This window comes from Anser cygnoides, chromosome Z (assembly GCF_040182565.1).
Source record: "Anser cygnoides isolate HZ-2024a breed goose chromosome Z, Taihu_goose_T2T_genome, whole genome shotgun sequence".
Taxonomy (NCBI): Eukaryota; Metazoa; Chordata; class Aves; order Anseriformes; family Anatidae; genus Anser; species Anser cygnoides.
This window is the reverse complement of record NC_089912.1, coordinates 3749249-3767695: the sequence shown is the minus strand read 5'-3', so window position 1 is coordinate 3767695 and position 18447 is coordinate 3749249. Positions and strand designations below refer to the sequence as shown.

The 18447-nt window shown below is 35.6% G+C and overlaps 1 protein-coding gene across 12 annotated transcripts in view; it reads left to right on the top strand.

The window, feature by feature from the left end:
* ADGRV1 (adhesion G protein-coupled receptor V1) overlaps nt 1-18447 on the top strand; it is a 289328-nt gene that overhangs the window by 18746 nt on the left and 252135 nt on the right. For 9 of the 12 annotated variants that reach the window (XM_066988535.1, XM_066988534.1, XM_066988533.1 and 6 more), the window contains exons 7-11: nt 2834-3399; nt 4604-4874; nt 5677-6006; nt 9122-9298; nt 9779-10002. In XM_066988535.1, coding sequence (XP_066844636.1) covers nt 2834-3399; nt 4604-4874; nt 5677-6006; nt 9122-9298; nt 9779-10002 — 1568 coding nt within the window. Of the gene's footprint in view, nt 1-2833; nt 3400-4603; nt 4875-5676; nt 6007-9121; nt 9299-9778; nt 10003-12369; nt 12694-15107; nt 15185-18447 lie in introns of those variants that run through there. The other 3 variants (XM_066988543.1, XM_066988544.1, XM_066988542.1) reach the window with 3 other exon arrangements.

The window sequence follows — 18447 nt, the reverse complement described above, 5'->3', positions numbered from 1 at the left end:
AGTAATAAGTTACAAAAAGGCTTGGCTTAAATAAGGTTAAAAGCAGTTCTATTTGATGAAGTGATGTTAAATTTTGGCTCTCTGGTCTATTATTTTTACTCTTTCTAAGCTCCCTCTTTAATTCTCATCAGTGAATATTTTTAGTTTATGAGCATATCCTGGCTGAGCAGACATGTTATCTTTGTCACTAAAGAAAGAATATTACACATTGAAGATTCACAGGGAAAAGACAGATTCAAAAATATTTTTTTGTCGTTGTTTGTTTGTTTTTTTTTTTTTTTGTTCAGATATGTTTCAGGGTAGAAACATATTTGAAAAAATCCTAAAAATAGATGAGATTCCTGAAACAAACATGCAGTCTTGTGGAAAGCATGAATACTAGGTGATAATTAACATTTTTCTGTTTTCAGATTGGCCAATTAAAAAAAAAAACACACACAAAAAAACCCAAACCAAACCAAACCAAACCAAACCAAACCAAAAAACACGACATAACTCATAGGTTGTGAGGCTTTCTTTTTATCTCAGAGTAAACAAAACATTCTTCTAATTTGCAACTTGTGATTTTCCTTTTTTCTTACCCGCACTTTTCTTCTGTGTTTTTCTTTTCCTTTATAATGAGCTTAAGAGGGAAAACTGGGACATCAAAATAAGTATATATGATACAAAACAACTTAGTAAGAAATTCATAAGAAAACAATAATGGTGAAAGGTGTCTGTCTCAGAAGTGAGCACAGAACTGTAAAGCAGCTTGTTTCCTTTTTACTCTTAGTTATAAAAACTGTCCTTCCACATTTCTACTGATACTCTAGTGTTAAGAAGCTGTGCCAACCTGGGGTGCTGAAGTGTAGAAACATCTCTTTCCAATTCAATGTAATATTTCAGTGACTTACACACAGAAATAAATTATTAGGGTCTTTTCTCTTGGGAGGATGTGATTTTATTTATTTGTATTCTGAGAAATGCTCTCAAACTTCTGTTTCTAAAAGTTTGATCTGTATTTGGTGTGTCTAGTCAATGTCTTTCCACTCTTTGAACGTCTTTCACAAGTGTATGTGAAAGATGAATTTTGCACAAAAACCTTTATTGATGATGATGATGATAGAGTTCACAAGAATCCAGTAACACTACTGTCAGAACTTAATTTGAGCTTTTAGAATCTGAGTTAGGGAAACCAATGAAACAAGTATTTTTCTGAATTGTGCAGCCTTACAGAAGGTAGGGGACTGCAGTTCTGATTTCCACAGCTCTGCATTTATAGTACTTTTCCTGTGCAGGTTTCCTTTTTAAGTATAATGGCAACTTTAAGAGAAAATTAAAGAGGCAAGGCAGCACTGGAAATCATTTATACTATTATATTCGAAGTTTGACTCATGTATTTATTGGTCAATCATGATGTAATTGAAAGCTCCACAATGCCTTATTTATGTAGGATACTAAGATTTTATCTGCAACTAAAATGGCATGTACGTTCTGACTGTCAAATGCGTATTTTTGTAGTGCAAGACAGTATATGAACTAGTGAACTAAAACAAGCGTAAGTTAACATCAATTTTAATAAGATAAAATAGGAAATAGTAGTGTAGGAGAGACGTGACAGAGAGCTTGCAAATCTCACGCTGGAAAAAAAAAACAAACAACCTGCATCAGTCAATAATATTATGCAAGTTTAAGTGCCACAAGTCAAACAAGGGACAAAATTGGCCTCAGGTACAAAGACAGCTGCGTGCATACCCTTTTTGCCCTGAAACAGGATCTAAGGGTGGCCAATTAACAAATGTGTAAAAAGAGAAGAAATATTGGACCACAGGGAATTCTGAACTTTTTTTGCTCAGTAAACAGAACTACATGGAAAGGATTCATCACCCTATAACAAAGCAATGCCATTAGTAACACATAAGCAATTTTGTTGTGGAATTTATCTCAGAACCAAATAATACTGTTTTTTCTGAGAGTCCACAACAAGAATGAGATGTGAGGATCTTATGTAATATTTAAATATTTCCTTCTAATCTCTCTGTATTAATAAAATAATGATGTTTTCCAGTTAAACAGACTTAGCCTATCAAGACTGGGGAATAAAATGTAATAATATAAAGTAAAAAATATTAAATTCTGCAATTCAAGGCTTATAAACCCTTCTTTTTTGTCTGCTGCATCAGTTATTAGAGACTAAAGAGCTAAAACTAAAGTGCAGTTCTAAACAAACCACATGTAGAAATGCCAAAGTCTAATTAATAGATAAGCATCAGCAAGCACATTCTCAGAGCTGTGACTGAAGCTCTGCTGGGAATGTGAGTCTGTCTGAAAGTAGGAACTGTTCTTTTTCCCGTTGAATAGGAACAAAAGGGCCAAGGTAGGTTGTGTTCATATGTTGTTCCTCTGTTCTTTCAGGCATGCATAGATGTAAAATGGTGTTAACATCAGCAAATAAAGATGTCAGACTAAATAACTGTCAGGAACACTTGTGTCCAAGCAGAGCAACTTCCACAAGTTGAGTTTGGATCTCCTCACACTCTCTAGTTGGAAAGATAGAGCTTCATCTGATTCTTGCCTAGTTTTTGTTTGCCCTTTTTTTTTTTTTTCTTTTCCCACTTTTTCATATTTCCATAGCATAGAAGTATGTCTTAGAAAATGGAAACATTCAATTTTGAGAAGGGATTTTCAAAGTTGCAAGCGAGTTTCTTTTTGCCTGTTTATTTTAATGTGAAAAGGGTTGTAATGTTTATATTATTTCCCTTTATTGCTAAATATACATAACATATTTCTAAGTAAGTGTTCTGCTTACATTTGAAATGGGACTTACACCCTGTTGCTACTATTATTTTTCCAGATACCTGAAAATGATGAATTGTTTGTTGTTCATCTCAGGAGTGTGGAGGGAGGGGCTGAAATCAACACCACAAGGAATTCTGTTCAGATTAATATTAAGAAAAATGACAGCCCTGTGCGATTTGCTCAGAGCACTTACATGGTGCCTGAGGAAGTCGAAATGCTCACAATTCAAGTGACTCGTGGTAAGGATGACAGTGGAAAATTAATTGGACCTGATGAATGTGAAGTCTCTGTCAGTTACACCATCATAACTGGGAATTCAACAGCACATGCACAGCTCAATTTAGACTTCCTAGATCTTCAGCCAAATACAACTATTGTCTTCACACCTCTAGTTCATGAAGTATATATGAAATTCAAGATCCTTGATGATGCCATACCAGAAATTGCTGAGACCTTCCAAATTATGCTTCTTAAGGACACGTTACAGGGAGATGCTGTTTTGGTTAATCCATCTGTTGTTCACGTCACCATCCAACCAAATGATAAACCCTATGGAGTGCTTTCAATCAACAGTATCCTGTTTACTCAAACTGTTATCATTGATGAAGACCAAATTTCAAGGTACTACGGATCTTCAAACAGTATCTTGTCATGTTAAGGGATTTGTTTGGCACTGTAAAGCATCCTTAGGATTTCACTGACAGTAATTATAAAATCAGTAGTGAAAAATTAATATAGAAATCACCTACTGTGTAATTATTATAAACGATATAGAATTTTCAAGGGAGAAAATGTCTAATTATGCAGAAATATTTTAATATTTATGAACTATATATGAGAACTGTAAATATTTAATGACATTATCAAAATACTGAAAAACCCTTAATCTAAAAGATGGATCAGTGAAGTTGTGATGCGGCCACACACCCATTCATACACGTGGAAAATATATTTCAGGCTTCCTTTCCCAGTAAATCTTTGTCTATACTGTATTTAAAGTCAGTCTCTGGTTAAAAAATGGTGGTGAGTGTCTTCTGTGAAGTACTGAATACCCATAGACTTCCAAAAAAGTTAAATACATGTAATTTTACAGATAAATTAAAAACAAATCTCCACACAAATCTTTACAAGCAGAACTAATATCTATACAATATTGCCAGTTTTAGTAAAAATGTCCACTGCTAGCTAGTGATGGTGGTTCATCCCCAGAGAAAGAGGTAATGTATCAACCTATGATTTTATGAACAATTTCTAGTATGTAGAGCCCAGCACTTCAATATTCACTTTTTTTTTTTTCTTTCTTATACACAGATACAGGAAACGTGACATTTCCATAATCACAAATATTGATAAATTATATTTCAGTGCATAGGCAAATAGTTGAGTCACTTTATTTTAAATAAAATCATTATTTAAACACTCATGCCTGACAATTGTATTTTGATATAGTCCATAAAACAGTGTAGAAATTTAGTTGAGAAAAAGTTTTCTGAAATTTAACATCTTTCCTGAGAAAAAATATAAACATGCCAACTTTCCTCTTCTCAGTATCTTTCTTACTGTAAACAAAATAAATTTTAACTAATGTCTTTAGATATATTACTCATGTCTTTATGTATATTATCTCATGAATAAGCAACCTGAGAAAAGTCTACTTCTGTGGTATGATTTCACAAATTTTAAGTCCTGACTCAAATGTCAGTAGCAGCAGTTAATATCGATTCCCCTGAAGTCAGTATAAATCTTCCAGGGAACAGATAGCTAAGTAAACCGATATTAATTATAATTGCATGTTACAGATTTTTATTTTCATTCAAAACCACAGGTTTGAAGGGATCACGATCGTAAGAAATGGTGGAACACATGGAAATGTTTCTGTGACCTGGGTCATAACTCGAAATAGCAGTGATCTGTCACCTGTGACTGCAGACCTTGTTCCAGAGACCGGGGAGATACATTTTGGTCAAGGACAGATGCTGGTCACGCTTTCACTGACCATTATTGATGATAACATACCAGAAGAAGCAGAGCCCTATCTTCTGAAGCTCTTAGCTCATACAATACAGGGAGGCGCAGAAGTCAGCGAACCATCTGAGGTAAGTTTGATTTCAGAACTTGTTTTGAGGAGGTGATAGATAATAATTAGGGAGTAGGATTAGGATTAGGATCCACCAGTTTTGGTGGATTGGCTAAATTGAAGTAGTTGTGCTTGAGTTTAAGTGAAGCAAGCTGATGTATTCTCAGTATAAAGAGGCACATCCAAAGTCTTTGGCTTAACATATTTTATAAGGCCAGACGTATTTAATGCATTTAGCATTTAGCTTAGAATATTCCCATCATAAATATCATTGCATAAATGCTATCTTGATTGGTTGCTTGCTAAGAGAAGGTTGAGCATTTATTTTCACTTGCTTATTTGCTGTAGGTACTGGAATGTTTTACACAGAGTAACAGCTTCAAGAGGATGGCTTAGTGATTAAGACTAACCTCTGAACTTTTAAATAAGGGGTAATTAGCATTACTGACAATTCTGTGACTCAGGTCCCTACTTTGCTTTTTGAACATATGATTGGAATGAATTTGGTGAATTAAATGATTTTTTTTTCACAGTCTGAAATATATTCAAATTATTCACTTTGGCTGCTGAACCAAAAATCAGTTATTCAGAGCTCATTCTGACATAGATGAGGCATAGCAGGAAAGTTGCTGCTATCAGTGCTGTGCTGCTTGTGCACAAGCAACACTTTGGGGCTGTCAATCTGATTTCTTTCTTGAGTGCCAATTCACTAACGATAAAAATGTATGATGACAGTCAGGACATACTTTCATGAAAACGTGAAAACTGTGGTGTATATTAATTGTAGCATTGAGTAAGTGATGCTGTTTTCTGTTTTGCAGCTTTTGTTTTACATTCAGGACAGTGATGATGTTTATGGCGTAATAAAGTTTTATCCTTTGGAGAATCAGAAGATTGAAAGTAATCCAACGGGACGCTTTTTATCCTTGAGTTTTGTAAGGGAGAAAGGAACAGTTGGAAATGTGCAGTTAGTTTATACTGCACTGTATATTCCAGCTGGAGCTCTGGATCCTGAGAGAGCAAAAGATGGCATTCTAAATATGTCTAGAAACAGCATCCTCCTGTTTCCAGAAGGAAAAACACATCATACTTTGAGTATACCAATAAGAAAAGATGCATTTCTTCAAAATGGTGCTCATTTCCTCATACAGGTATCTCAGCTGGTTTTTTTTTTGTTTTTGTTTTTTAGCTTATTTAATATGAGGAATATGATTCAATAATTGATCCTTCCCCTTGACTGTAATTTAAATGACCATTCCTGTAAAAAAAAAAAAAAAAAGTGCTTAGCTCTGAAGGAAAGATTTTCTTATTTAAAAAGACATCTTTCATAACTATGCTATAAAGTTTTCTATCCCTAATCATTAGTAATTAAACAAATTTTAAAACTAAAGAGGATTCAGGTACTAATCATGGAATTTATCAAAATGAGATCAGCGTTGTCTGTTGCTTGCCCCTTGAAGCATGTTTCTGCTTGGCCTCTGACTTGGAACGTGAAAAAAATAAGGTTCTTAAAATTAAATTACTGAAGCAGGAAAAATTTCAGAAATGACATGCAAGTAAATGTATCTTGGGCTTGATACAGGTCCTTCTCCAGCAGGTCATCCCCCAGCCTGTACTGATACTTGCGGTTGTTCCTTCCCAGGAGCAGGACTCTACACTTGCTCTTGTTAAACCTCATCTGGTTTCTTCCTGCCCAACTCTCCAGCCTGACCAGGTCCCTTCCAACCCCTACAATTCTGTGATACTGTGATCTTTGCTCTTCCAGCTGAACTATTCTAAATTAAAAAGGGTCAAATATACATTATATATTATATGTATATTATATTGCATTTATATATAAATTTGTTAGGAGAACTTACTTTTTTTTTTTCCCTGTATAGTTTTCTTCACTTTTTTCTTTCTTTTTTTTTTTTTTTCTATCTCAATTTGTAAAAGATAACTTTTATCATCATTGAAGGTGTTGATGTTATATCCATGAATTTCAAATTTGCCAGGTTTTGTATTTTCCTTATAGTCTACCAAAGATGTTGTAATCACTTCTAAGACCTTTGAAAGATTTCCTCCCTCCACATCCTCCTCCCTACATTCTCTTACAGGAGGAATAATGAGAACAAAAAGTTTTGCCAGAATTATATTGTTTATCTAATACGCAATTTTATTTATTTATTTATTTATGGCATTCACAGTTAGATTAGGAATTGCCTTCTGAAATACTAGAACACGTTAGTATGTTTTATGATTGCAAGAGGTTTGAGAGATCCACAAAATTCTTAAATGTCTAATTCCATGTATTCAATTTTTTTTTTTTTTTTTTTTTGTCCTTTGACTGTAGTCAAGACACACATCTGATAAATATTTCAGAATGTTCAGTCATTCCAAGCACTTTGCCTGGATTTTCAAACTGTAGATTCCAATCTGTTTTTTTTTTTTTTTTTCTGTACTTTCTCCATGAACTATAAATAAAATCTTCTTTGTTTGAAGAAATTAAATCAGAGGAGCTTTCCAGCTCAAATAATTAATTTAGAAACTCATAGAGAAGGAAAACACCACTATTTATCACTGTGACAATCCTTCTGCATCGTGAATAAATGATAATCTCAGTGAACATGTTTAGAATGAGTTGTACTTAGGCAAAATAAAGAATTGACTCAGGAATCAGCAGAGAAGCAAATGAAACTGTAGGATGAATAAAGGTACAGGAGATAATGTTAATGTGAGATATATTCCTTAGTGACACCTTCAATTAAATAACGTGCTGTAATCAGAGATGCGGTTTTTGGTATAGCTAGGAAGATTAACTCTGAAAATTAAGCTCATAAACTAATTGTTATTGTTCAAATAACTATATATTTTTTTCTCTTTGTACTCGTTTCCTTTAAAAGGTACTAAAGGAAACATTGCAGAAAGAGTAAAATCTCTGTTCTTTATTGATTATTACTTTATTCCAAAGGTACCATACAGGATCCAAATACAGCATACACTTTAAATAGAGCAAATTGTTTTGGCTGTGTAGTATTTCAGAAAGTTTACTGAGCTAATAACCGCACAATGGTGCACTTTCATCCTGTTAATTGCAGAATCGGGGCCTATGCTAGGAGAAAGCTCAGAAAAGAGGAGAAACAAACAGTGCCATCATCTGTTCTTCAGACTTTTGATAACAAGTTGGAATGGTTGAGAATCAGTTACTAAATACAGTATTTGTAAAACATTTCCATCTATCATCAGATAAATGTTCATGCATATTTCTGGGTGTTACTCAAGCAGTTGTGGAACAAAATATGATACAGCCCACATATTTATAGAGTTTGGTTTCAAGAACTGTAAGACTTTAAAAATCATCTTTTGAAATGGTGAACCATGATTACTATATGAATTTAAGAAAGGCCACTATTTTATCCCCAAAAAATAAAGCTTTACTCTATGATAACACCTGATAACTCCAAGAAAAAATGTCAGTGGGAGTTTATGCCCCAGTGAAATGTTCACAGAAATATATGCAAATCTGTTATGGAAACATTTATTGTAATGATGCATGTAGACAGAATCACATGGAATAAATAATATTTAAAGGAAATAATTAAACAGGCAAGTTCTGCTTTCCTTGGTGTGTCACTACTGGTGCTGGGCTTAGCGAGTGATGCTTCCCTTTTAAAGAAAAGGATGAAAAAAAATCTATTTCCTCTTAGTATCTATAATCTATCAGAAATGCAGTGACAAGTAAAATACAGTTTTGAAATACTGTACTGAATTTAAATTCTTAATGCGGCTCTGGTAGTTCTTAGATAGAGAATTCCTTAAAATTTTGTGGAGAGGAAAGAAAAGTGGATTATTATTTGGCTGTTTGATCAAGGGCTGTAAATTATTATGACTTCAGTGATTTCCCTAGATTTTTATCAATGCAAGACACAAAAAATGATGTTAGACAATTGCCTATGCTGCTCATCAATGACTGTTGTTAATAGCTCTAGTAATGTATCAGCTGATCTGGAACAGAGTCTCTCTCTCTGGCTTGATCTGTGTTTAATTACATACACTAACATGATTTGTCTGGGAGGGGTACCATTCTGCTGACAGCTCAACAATATCCACTTAATTTCTTTGACATGTCTACTTACAAATTTTTATAACAGCAGTGCTATCAGTAGGAAGAATTTGCTCTGGAGATGTATACTTCCTTTATATGAAAATTACTCTGAAATGTCAGAACTGTTCTGACTTGGTGCTGAGGCTTCTTATTTCTCACTTTTCTTTTACTTTTTCCTACAGCTGGAAGGAGTTGAACTGGTGAATAGAATTCCTCTAGTCCCATCTGTGAGTCCTAGATTAGGCGAAATTCGAAATATTTCTTTGAGGATTACTCCAGATATTGCAAATGGAGAAATAGGCTTTATTAGCAATCTACCGATTATTCTTTCTGAACCAGAAGATTCCCCTGCTACGCTGGTAAGTAAGCCTTTTTATATTGTCTTTTGCTATGGAAAACTTATTTGGAGAAGGTGGAGTTTGCTGTATTCAGTGTAGCATTTGACAATTAATGTGAGGAAAAGCCTTCCTGTAAGTTCTGTCTTATCCTAAATATTCTCTTCTTTAAAAAAAAAAAAAAATGCTCTGAAATAATCTGTTACTGATTTCCAGAGAACTGAGATTGGTCTTTGCTTTCTGTGTAAGTATCTAAAACCAGTTAGCCCTTGATGCTCACACAGAGCAAAAGATACTGCAGTTAGTCTCTCTCACCAATTGCGAGCATAGTCATGTAAAGTAGGACTGACACAAATCCTGAATAAGATAGATCATTTCCCATTCTCAAATTAGAACTGGCCAAACTTTTGTTTTTATTATTATTTATTCAAATAGTAATTTGCAAGGGAGTAATTGGTTTTGCATCTACTTTTGCAAGTCACAACAAATTAATGTGTTTCACAGGTTTCCATTGCATTGCATCGAGATGGGACTGATGGTCAAGCAACTGTGTTCTGGAGTTTGAAACCCTCTGGTCCCAATCAAAAGGCAGTAACACAGGATGATATAAGTCCTTTTAACGGCTCCGTGGTTTTCTTATCTGGACAAAGTGATACTACAATTAACATCACCATTAAAGCTGATGATGTACCTGAAATGAACGAAACTGTGTTATTAACTTTGGACAGGTATTGTACCCTATTCTCTATTCATATGTATCAGCTCAGTACTCAATTTATGCATAATAGATTAGCACAGTGTTAATGACATGGTATTGCTTGCATTGTGTTGATATGTGTCTGAAGAAATAGTGGGCCCTTGTTTCAGACTGTGTATGGGTTCTTTGACTGGAGATCAATGTAAGAAACCATTTTGCATTTATTATCTAATGACTTAACTGTTTATATTTTCATGAAAATTCTGTATGCTATTTAGAAAGTTCTTTCAGTTTTGATCTTTTTTATAGCTCTTGGTTTTAACACTTTTTTTTTTTTTCGGAAAAATAATATTTAGTAAGATAATGGGAAAAACTAAAGTGAGAACTAAAAAGCAATGCAGAACTTTTTCTGTCAGAAAAAACATTTATAACTTGGGTGTCACTGTAGAATTAGACTAGCAGTTTATTTCTTTGATCTGCATGTTCAATATTCCATGATAATTAGATACTTCTGTCAGCTCCTAGCCCCCAGAATATCCCAGTGTGACTATTATTGCAGTCTTCTGCTAATGAGAATGCAGTGGGGTTTCTGAAGCACAGTGTTCTGGTCTCCCTTCTCATCTAGTGGAGGATTTTAGGATAACAGGCTGTAAGGGCCCTCAGGTGATACTATTATCTGCATGTGAACACTGTTCAGAAAACTTAAATTAGTTTATAATCAGGAGTCTTTTCCCTCTTTGAGTTACTAACAAGAGTGTCGTGGCTATATCGTCTGTCCTGCTTCCCACAGCTCAGTTACATAAGTAAATACAGAAATACCACCACACGTGCTCTTGTATTACCTCCTATTTGTCTAAGGTACATTTTCCACTTTTACTGAAAACATACTACAGTGGTCTGCCAGCACCAGCTTCCACACTGAACATCTACTACTTACATAGTCCTTACCTTATGCAGAAGAAGTATTTTAATTCTGTACAGGAAGCGTAGGCTAGCTCTTAGATATCCACAACAGATATCCACAGTGATTCCACATTAGCAAACAATAGGCAAGAAGCTCCTCAAGCTGTTGTTGATCACTAGAAGATCCCATTTCAGAAAACATGGTTTTCGAACATCTTTATGGCACACAGGGAAGATGTTATTCCTTTGCGGGATTGGCTTGCTTGATTAAAAGGTGGCTGGTTAATGCATGTAGCTCAGAACTAGTTATTTTATTCTACCTTGGCTACTCATTACATTAAAAAGGCAATCCTTTTCAGAATAAAAACAGAGACTATTGCAAGCAGTTCTCTGCTTTCTTTCTGTGGGAGAAACTGGTTTGTCTCAAGGAATTTTTTTAGAGTCTCTGGCACAAAGGGGGAAACTAGGATTAGAAATGATGGTTCAAGTTTTGAGTGTAAGGTGGCCAAGAATGCAGAGTGGTATTGAGGTAAACAAGTAAGTAGATAGAAGTAAGCAGCATGAAAGGGTAACTTTTTTGATTCACGTGTGTGAAAGTACAGTTTTCTGCCATTTATCCTGAGTTACAACTGTAGGCTATACCTTGAAAATGGTGGCTGCAACAGGGATCGAACTGGCAGCTGAACAAATACAACCAGTGTTCTGCTTTTGCTGTGTGTGGTGCAAGCCGTAGGCTCTGTTGATCATGAAGTGGATGGTGAAAAGTGTGCCAACAGTAAGCAGCTTTCCCACACTTGGCAGGGTCAGAGAGTGAATCGAGGAACAGGTGGTCTGTCCTGGAAAAAGAAGTAAGCAAGGAGGAGATAGATAGAATCTGAACTTTTCTCTAGACCTGGGTAGCATCCCTCACTTCAACTAATTAGCAGAAGCCAAGAATGAAATGACTGCAGAGATCATCCTTTCAGTACTAGACATGACTCTTCAAATTAGGGTTGAAGGATACTGGCAGGGTTACGTGTAAGCCTGTGCTATTGCTTTCAGCCTGGTTGGTATTTTGTGGACAAATAGAAGATTTCAGTTTCCGAGGCTGGCAGCCAGCACCTCACAGCAGTAGTGAATGAGCATGAAAACAAAGATGCACTGTGCTGTAGATGTGCTTGTACTGTTCCGTAAATTGTAGCATAAGTCAGCGAGAAAAGAAAGCATGTAAGAACTTTAATGAAACTATAGACATAGACATATGTTCATAAGAATTCAATGTATTACAATTATTAATAGCACGGGTAAAATAATCAAAATAATTAGTTCTAACAAGGATGTATTATTTACGGCTTAGTGGTATTGTCAAGGCAGTTCAATTTTAAATAAGCTTTAAGTGCATCCATAACTATATTTTTTCCAAGCCATTAAAAAAAATGTTATCCTTTCTTGCTTTATGGTCTCTATACTTAGACCATAGATATTAAAACTAGCTCTGAATTTTGTCCACAAACTGGAGGAAAATGTATAACATGAAAAATATGATTCCAAAGAACACAGATGAGTAATGATGAGTAATGAAGGAGCAAGAGAGTCTTGTATCTGCTGAAGCTTCTTTATATTTTCTTTTTTTAGGAGCAGATTCAGGTTGAATGCCTGCCCTATCTGAATAGGCCTGAATTGAGACCAAGCATAAATAAAACCAGATGTCTGTAGTGAAATCTATGTGAGAAAGGAAAGACCTTGGTCTTCTTGATGAATGTAGGTGGAACAGGCCATGGAAATTGTGTGTGTGCTTTGTGAGAGCATATATGCATACTAGGGCTGTTCATTTTACCTGGTAAGCACAAACAGAAATCAGTTTTTTTTAAATCTGATTTAAATCTGATTCCTTCTACACAACGTAATCTCTCACTGGCAGTTATCAGCCCCCCAGTTAAGGTGCAGACAGCTATCAGTTTGGCACCTGGCACAACCAGAGGGCCAGAACCTGCAGGGTATGTGGGCTGGGGACGTGGCCTGTGTGTGTGCTCATGAGTGAGTGGTGGTGAGACTGAGAACTTGGAGACTTTGGGATCTGGGGATAAATCACTTTTATTTTGTGGAAGTGATAATCAACAAACAGACAACTGTTTAGGCAGTCCTTATGCTCCAGCATTTTTTGAGTCTTAACTCATGGAAGTTAGGATGCCAGAACAGATCCATATGCATATGTTATGACATAAATCTCATTTACTATATATAATAAACTGAAGCAACATTATTTGGAAATTTTTATAGTTCTAGTGATTTCAGTGATGGGATACAGATTTCCATAGGCTGAAATTCTGTCATCAGTTTATGTGGAAAATGATTAGACCTATGAGTTATGAAGTAATTTTTTGAAAATTACAAATGTAAAATACAGACTTGACTATTTCACTGTGAAATATCTGGCAGTTTTTAAACATTTTTGGGTTTAAGAGGTTGCTACATGTCAAAAAGTTAGAAAAGCATAGGAGGGCCATTTAAATCACTGTGTAGTGTTGATGGACAGGGCTTAAGGGTTTGTGTGTTGTGGGTTACTCACTGCCATACTGCTTAATGGAGCTAGGATTTTCTCCTTATTTGGTAATTCCCTTTGGTTAGTGTCTGTTTCAAAACCATATCTATCTTACTTATGTAAATTTTCATAGAATCACAGAATAGCTTGGGTTGGAAGGGACCTTAAAGATCATCAGTTTCCAACGCCAGTGCCATGGGCAGGGATGCCACCCATTAGATCAGGTCGGCCCACAGCCTAGTCCAACCTGGCCTTGAAAACCTCCAGGGATGCCTCAAGGGTTTGATCAGACTGTGTTTTAACGGGGAAAAAGTCATTTGAAAATAGTAGAATGTTGAAATGAGTGCGCTGGACACCTACTGCTTGTTTTCATTACTTCTCAAAATAACAACAACATATCTCTCCTGCTATGACTCAGAAAAATTAAAATAGCCTCAAAAATCAAATAAATGATGGATTAAACCTGGAGAGAAGGTGTTTCCTCTGATGAGAGGCATTATGGAAAGTCTAATGTGGCAAATCCTACTTTAATGCAGTTCTTTAGAGCTAGAGCCTGCCTCTAATTAAATCAGTAGATAATCCTGAAAAAATTGAAGAGGGGGTGAACACTGAATGCAAGCAAATTGAGTAATGTTCCACAAGCAATTTCAATTCCCCCTTTTTGAGATACCCTGATAGAAAAGAAAGTCTTTTAGAGAAGTGTGGTTTAATAATGACAGCCATGTAGATTCACAGTGGAAATTAAGTTTCTCATGTGTCTTTCAGAACACTCAGGTTCTGCAGAAATTCCAGATTTTGTCAAAAGTTATTAACTTCAAAGCTATTTTTCATTTATTTATTTAATTATTTTGTGGTTCTAGTTAGTTCTTAACATTGAAATTCTCATGGTACCTTAAACTTAGTCAAAACTCTAATTTCTCCTATTTTCTTGTACTGCATGTTTAAAAAAGTGTAAGAAACATTTTGAAGCTCCTGTCAGTTGTCCTAATTCATCTGTAGTTCTTGCTACATAATAATTATGATTTTTTTTACTGAAAGAATTTCCCTAATGATCAGTCATTTCACATTAGTCTTGTTGTATAAGAAATGCTTTACACACTTTGAGGTTGTATTTCTTATGGCAGCATCATAAGCATTGCCAGGGTTTACTGTCTGTGACGATATGAAACTTCATGTCCATACATAGCCATTTTACAGGAAAAAATAAGCTGAGGATAAAAACAGGGAAGTGGCTTTCCCAGTGATTGGTATCTCCTTATTCCTGGTCAAGAGTTCTTTTCACTGGCTGGAGCTGCTGGCCACGGTTAAGCCACCATGTCAAAGCAGCTGTTTTAACTTTTATTGCTGCTTCTGAATAGCCCTCTTTGTCCTGTTTCCATACTGCTGTCAGAGGAACACCTAAAGAGCTGGTTTCACATACCACGAGGAGTGAAACGGGACTGAACTGGACCCGTGTAGTGTCAGGCAGTCTGGGAGCATCTCCTCCGTGGTGTAAGGGTGGTATATGAACAGGGTGGTATAAGAACAACCTCTGTTCTTCGAGGTTGGAAGTGCACGTGGCAGGGGATGGGGCTGGTGTCCTGGCAGCTCTCTGGTGGCAAGGACCCTGTGTCCAGCCCCGTAGCTGCTCCGGGTCAATCTGAGCTGGCTGCTGGAAGTATTATGCAGCTATTTGCTGAACGCTTCACCTTGCCTGGTTTAGCCCTGTATGGACTTAGGTTTAGCACATGAAGAGTACACTGAACCGAAAAGCAAGCATTTGGATTAAAAGGATAAAAGTTTGCAGGATGTGAGTATGATAATTGCATTACAATGTAATTGTTCAAAACAATAGAATTGGGATTTTTTTTTTTTTATTATTCCTAGAAAAAAGTAAACCTGTGAGAATACTTTACAACAAACATTTTGGATTTAAATTTAAAATGTACTTTCCTAATTTATCTTTGTTCTCTTAATTCTTCTTTTTTTTTTTTTCAATACTATTTTTTAAAAATTTCTTGTTAGGGATACGCATTCTATGTTATGAAAAGTTACATGTATATGCCTTAGAGTATAGATATAAAGAATACTACTGAGTGCACCATTCTTAGAATCACAGAATGGCTCAGGTTGGAAGGGACCTTAAAGATCATCCACTTCCAACCCCTCTGCCATGGGCAGGGATGGCACCTACTAGATCAGGTTGGCCACAGCCTCATCCAACCTGGTCTTGAATACCTCCAGGGATGGGGCAGCCACAGCTTCGTTCATTCATTGTTTGCTTAACAGCATCTTGGAGCTGGAAACCTAAACCTAGCTGCTTCTATTAAGTTTTTGCATAGGATGTTTTATGACTTTTTGGAGTAGTAACTAACATTACTGTGCCAGGGCAGTGATAGCTGCCTGACCACTCATGATATCAGCCAGAGAAAAAAAATGACCAGATAATAAATAAATAAACAAACAAACAAACAAATAAGTAAATAAATAAAAGGATCCAGGTGTTCAAGATGGGGTTTGTATGGAGAAACCACCTGAACAATGTTCTTTTTTACCAGTTGATGGACTGAATTTTACTGGTTGCTTCCTGACCTGAAAGCTGTCTAGGTTTAATACATAACAAAAGCTCACTTGATATAGTGATTCATTTTTATTTTCTGTTGTAAATTATTTTACTAACAGCTTAGCGATATAATTAAATTTTAGCATTACCAACTCTGGAATCTTCTCCTTGATCTTTTCATTGTGTTAATATTTTGCTGTTTTTTGAATGCTTTTGCATGTTTCTGAGGGAAGGGAGAATGTCTCAATATATACCTAGCTTCAGTGAATATCAATAACAAATTTCAATTAATTCAGACTTCCTATTCGAAAGAACGTCTGTGAATGTATTTACTTCTCAGAATTTAGAGTGAACTCTTGTCTGTATTGAATTCCAAATCTAAATTATTTTTGAGATTAGTGGAGCCCAATTATCACCTTACAAACACTGTTTTAATCTGTTTTTGGTGCTTTGATAGACGATACAGTTTTTGTATTTAATGTATTTTTGATTAAGAAAGCCAAAATACATGATTACTATTGCAGAATAATGCTGCCCTTTTGACTGACTTCATGTGGCAGTTTTGTTATAAATGCTTGGTTGAAACTTGATTTAATTTTTTAACCTTTTGATTAGCAAATACCTTTTCCTTTCCCCTTTTTCTTTTTTTTTTTTTTGTCCCTTTATTTCCTTGTCCCCTCTTTTTCCCCTTTTTCTCCTTCTGCTTCTCTTTCTTATATTTGTATTTATGTTATACATGTATATATACTACTTTGGTAATCTGATTAACTAAAAAATTGTTGTAAATGAGGTTTGCTGTGATTTTGTGCCTAATTACTTTTCCTTGTGTACCCATCAGTACTCTTTCTGTGCTTATCTGTTTTTATCATTACTTTGTCAGACTGATGAAACACCATATCACAGAGGCACGTAGATGTATTTCCCTAATAAAGGGTTATAATCGTGGATGGCTGCTGCAGTTGTGATCACGCAGTCAGTAATCAAGCTCTTTGAGGAGGGCTTGGTAGGGAACACCTTGAGTGGCTCTTGACATGCTGAATTGGTCATGGGGTCACTCCTCCTAAGTGGGAACTGCCCACTTGCTGGCCTTTGTCAACAGGAAAATGCCAAGCAAGCAGGGTTCCCATAAAAAGAACATTATAAACTTTTGGAAAGTAAAAAGAAAGCCTTCTTTTTTTTCATTTTCTTTTTTTTTTTTGTCCCTTTTGTTAGTTTTTTGTTCTTTTATAAGATGGGTAGTATTGAAATTTTAGTAAGTGGCACTTTCATTACTTTCTACATCCTCTTTTTTTTTTTTTTTTTTCCTCTGTGTTGACAGGGTAGAGACGGAAAGGTTTGTCGTGTTCTTTGGGTAAGTGCGGTGAACTGTTTTCTGTCCTCAGTGAATCAATGCTTTGTTTTAGAAGTGGTTGGTTTGGACAGAAACTGTCTTTATCATTTCTTTCCCCCCCCAAGAATCACGTCTCTGCATCTCTTCAGACAACGCATGCTTCCCCTTTGGTGTTTCGTTTAATGGCATGGGGTTCTTGCTTGAAGGCATTTCTTTATGTAGGATCTGTGAATGATGAAAGTTATGAATGCATGGCTCAGTGTTTGATATTTGAGTGTTTCATGGAATAATGAATTAATTGTTTTAAACTGCTACAAATACAGTTTGCCCCAACTAAATGGCTGAACTGATTAGAGTTACAGAGTAATTTTCTCTAGTCAAAGACAAGGAAAGTTATCTTGGATTTAGACTAACATGCATATAATTTATATAACACAGGTTATTTTTTCTACTGACTCTTTTTTTTTAAACATGTAACAAACATGAGCACGTTACTCTGTTAAATAGGTATTACCTATTTTGCATCCTGTACCCTGTCCTGTAGACTGTGCTACAACAATGCTAAGTTGTTTTTGTGTGTGTAGGTTCCAGTTACTTAAAACGTGCTTCTGGACACAGTTCTGGGCCTGATTTCAAAAACTGGATATAATAGATCACATTTCTTCATGAAATAGTGTTTGATAAAGTCTAGGTTGTAGCACAGTGAAAGCACAAAAATATGTACAGTATGCAGGACCACGATTTCATTGAAAAATACAATACTGACAGGAAACGTGAAAGATGCAAAGGAATCTAAGTACCTAAAACTACATGTAATAAATCATATGCAGACCATCAATCTGAAGGTGTTTTCTTGATGCATCCTGCAATAGTGCTTCTCTGGAATTTTTATTATAAGAAATTTAAAATTATGAAAATTACTGCTTCTGAGGAAAGGCAAGCAAGTAATATGCAAGGTTCATTACTGTTATCAGATACTGCCCATTCCTGTCACAGAGTACGATCAAGATGGTGTAGGAGAAGCCCAGAGAGAGAAATCCTTTACTGAGAGGAATCTGAAGTATGCGTATTTGGTCAACGTACTTCATTCTTGCACCATTCAGCATGTGCTTTAAAGGAGTAATGAGAAAGGGGAATGAGTCTGAGCTACTGAGAGCAGGTCCAACATTTTGTAGAGTCA